The sequence below is a fragment of the Meleagris gallopavo genome, chromosome 1 (genome assembly GCF_000146605.3).
Source record: "Meleagris gallopavo isolate NT-WF06-2002-E0010 breed Aviagen turkey brand Nicholas breeding stock chromosome 1, Turkey_5.1, whole genome shotgun sequence".
In the NCBI taxonomy this organism is placed as follows: domain Eukaryota; kingdom Metazoa; phylum Chordata; class Aves; order Galliformes; family Phasianidae; genus Meleagris; species Meleagris gallopavo.
Genome location: NC_015011.2, coordinates 76,371,988 through 76,374,655, shown reverse-complemented (window position 1 = coordinate 76,374,655; position 2,668 = coordinate 76,371,988). Strand labels below are relative to the sequence as shown.

General features: G+C 49.7%; 1 gene segment (V, D, J or C); it reads left to right on the top strand.

Annotated features, from left to right (window-relative positions):
• Positions 1 to 1,535, top strand: part of LOC104913155 — a 2,443-nt gene extending 908 nt beyond the window's left edge. Inside the window, 2 exon segments of the V gene segment in view lie at positions 61 to 409; positions 702 to 1,535. Of these exon segments, the coding sequence occupies positions 367 to 409; positions 702 to 1,003 (345 nt within the window).
• The last annotated feature ends 1,133 nt before the right edge of the window (positions 1,536 to 2,668 follow it).

Here is a 2,668-nt window from a genome sequence, read left to right as displayed (position 1 = left end):
TTTTAAATTATACCTCCACTGTGGAGATCTCAGCTGTTTCAAGAGGAAGAGAAGAAAACCCCAAGGCAGCCCTATGCCTTGTCTCAAACTCAGGCTCCCAGCAGTCCCAGCACATTCCTGTGACTGCGCACATACACGCTTGTAAAGCCAGCTGTTCAGGGTTTGTGCTACCCACTACTGTCTGTATTTCACACACTTCCCAGCCAACCAACTGCTTTCTAACTGACTGCTTTCTGGGCGGTCTCACACTGTCCTGCCCACTCCAACATCTTGCATTTCTTCCTTCCTCAATGTTTCTTCTTCATGCATCAGAGCTACTAGGTCAGTGCTGTCACCACAGGCAGATAGTTGAAGAAGACTTTTCCCATGTTTCCCTACTGGTTTCTTATGGCCTTCCTGGCTCCTATAGGTAAGTAAATTTTGTTCTCCCTTGAGAAGCCTCATTGTTTCCTCTGCTGGTGCTCCAGCAGTGTGTTCAATTGTTGGTAATGCTCCATTCCCTAAGGCTTCCAAGCTATTATTTAAAAATAAAAAATAAAGAAAAAAATTGCTAGTATATTTGATATTTTTTCTTTCTCCTATATGTCTCTTTCAGAGAAATGGGACAGTGTCCCACATGCTGGCATTCCATCTATTAATCCAAAGCCTCCTTTTGTCTCTTTTGACTCCTTCCATTCCTCACAGTTTTTTTCCTTTTCCAGGCTGGGCTCTTCAGCAAACCCCACACTCAGTTGTCCGACTGGGAGACTCTCTGACTCTGAACTGTTCGCACAAGGAGAGTGGAATCTGGACCATGTACTGGTACAAGCAGCCAGTGGGGAAGAACGTCTCTTTGCAGCTGGTTGTACTTTCAACAGAAGGTACCAAGGCAGAGTTTGAGGAGGACTTCAAAAGCCGCTTCCAGAGTAGTGGGACTAAGGCGAACTCCTTATCAGTGACGATAGATCATGTCCTACTCAGTGACTCAGGCACTTATTTCTGCGCTAAGCAAGATACACTGTGACACGAAGGCGGGAGCAGCATAGCGCAAACCTCTCTCCATACAAGTTGAGCACAACAGATTCCAGCATCTCCTGTTTGCTTCCCAAGCTGTGTGCATTGGTGTAGAGGCACTTCAGCGGGGCAGCTAGTCTTGTCAAGTCCTTAAAGGATAACTCCTTCATTCCTTTTAAGGAATTATTTCCCTTCATTTTCCCCATTGCCTTCTCCTATTGCCCCAGCTGCCACCGCCTCATCATCACAGGATTTCAGATGTGCTGCAGTGTTGCCAGCACCGCTCAAGGCAGCAGAAGGCCTTTGCTGGTACCCTGTCCCTCTAATCTAGCTATGCCATCCCACACCTTATCATGGGAAGGCTCACTATCCCGCTCGTCCCCTTTCAGACCCTGATTAAAACCACCCCAAAGAGCCCTCTAGTTCTTCCCCAAGGACTCTTCTCCCTCTAGGAGAGAGAAAGGCAAACCCCACCTGGTGCTCACAAACCTGGTGCCATATGGGCCGTTTGGTTGTCAAAATAAAAACCAAAGTTCTGATGATGGCACCTGTGACAAAGTCACACATTTATGGATAAGATCCTCTCATTTGTTTCCATGTCCTCACCCAAAAAAACAGGAGACGGTTCCTTCAGCTGTTCTTCCAAGGCCCTGAAGTCCCTTTCGATAGCCTTTGATACACATGTAGTTGCTTCATCTCTCCCCATATGCAAAAGCAGTAAGGGGTTGTAGTCTGATGGCTGTACCAGTCAAGGTGGCTTCGTGGCGGCATCTCTTACTCAAGGCCCAGGAAGACAGCGGACTTCTCTAAGAAGGGGGTCTGCTTGGCATATTGGATGTCCAGTTCCTTGCAGCGAGGAGTCTCCTACAACTAATATCCATCTCTTGTTCTTCAGTGGCATAGTCTTGATTTGGGGAAAGGCTTTTTGTAGTTTGGTTTCATTAATTTGTCCAGACTGAGTGGATCGTTATCATCCACAGATGGGCCTTCCACATGCAGGGCCTCATACCTGCAGTAGAGAGGCACCTGGTGGGGAACGGGGGGTTGGGGGGGCAGTGTGGAGAAGGCAAGGAGGGTTTCGGTATTCAGCTTCAAGCACAGATTTGCCTCTATTCACTCACTTCCTTTGTGCTCTCGCCTCCAGCCTTGCAATTTTTCTCCTCAACCTGATGTGATACAGACTGCTGTGATACAGACTGTTCTGTATTCTTACTTTGAAATAACCTGTCTGCTCATGGATGAACTGTGGTTCCCCTGTTTGTCCCCCACGACACTTTTTAATCTGTGTATTTCGTCCTGTAGCCTCATCACAAGGCAGAGCAGATGGTCTACCTGCTCACACCTCACACAGCTCTTCTGACTGCTGTCCACGATGCCAGGGAAAGGCTCATGCGCTCTACACAGCCAGAGGTTTGGAGAGCTGCACGGCTGCCTCCGGACTCAGTCAGGGTGATAATCGAGCGCTTGGAGCGTGACGTCCCTGTACTTTGCGGGCGATAACCGCCTAACGAACTTCTGTCCCTTGCACGCCGGCTGCTCTCCCTCCCTGCTCGAGCCGCCCGCTGCGCCCCCTCGCGGCAGGTTTTGTACACGCAGGAGGTTCGGCCGCCGTCACCCCCGGCTGCGCCGCACCGCGTCAGTGCTGCCGAACGTCAGGCACGTCCCTCCGCAACGG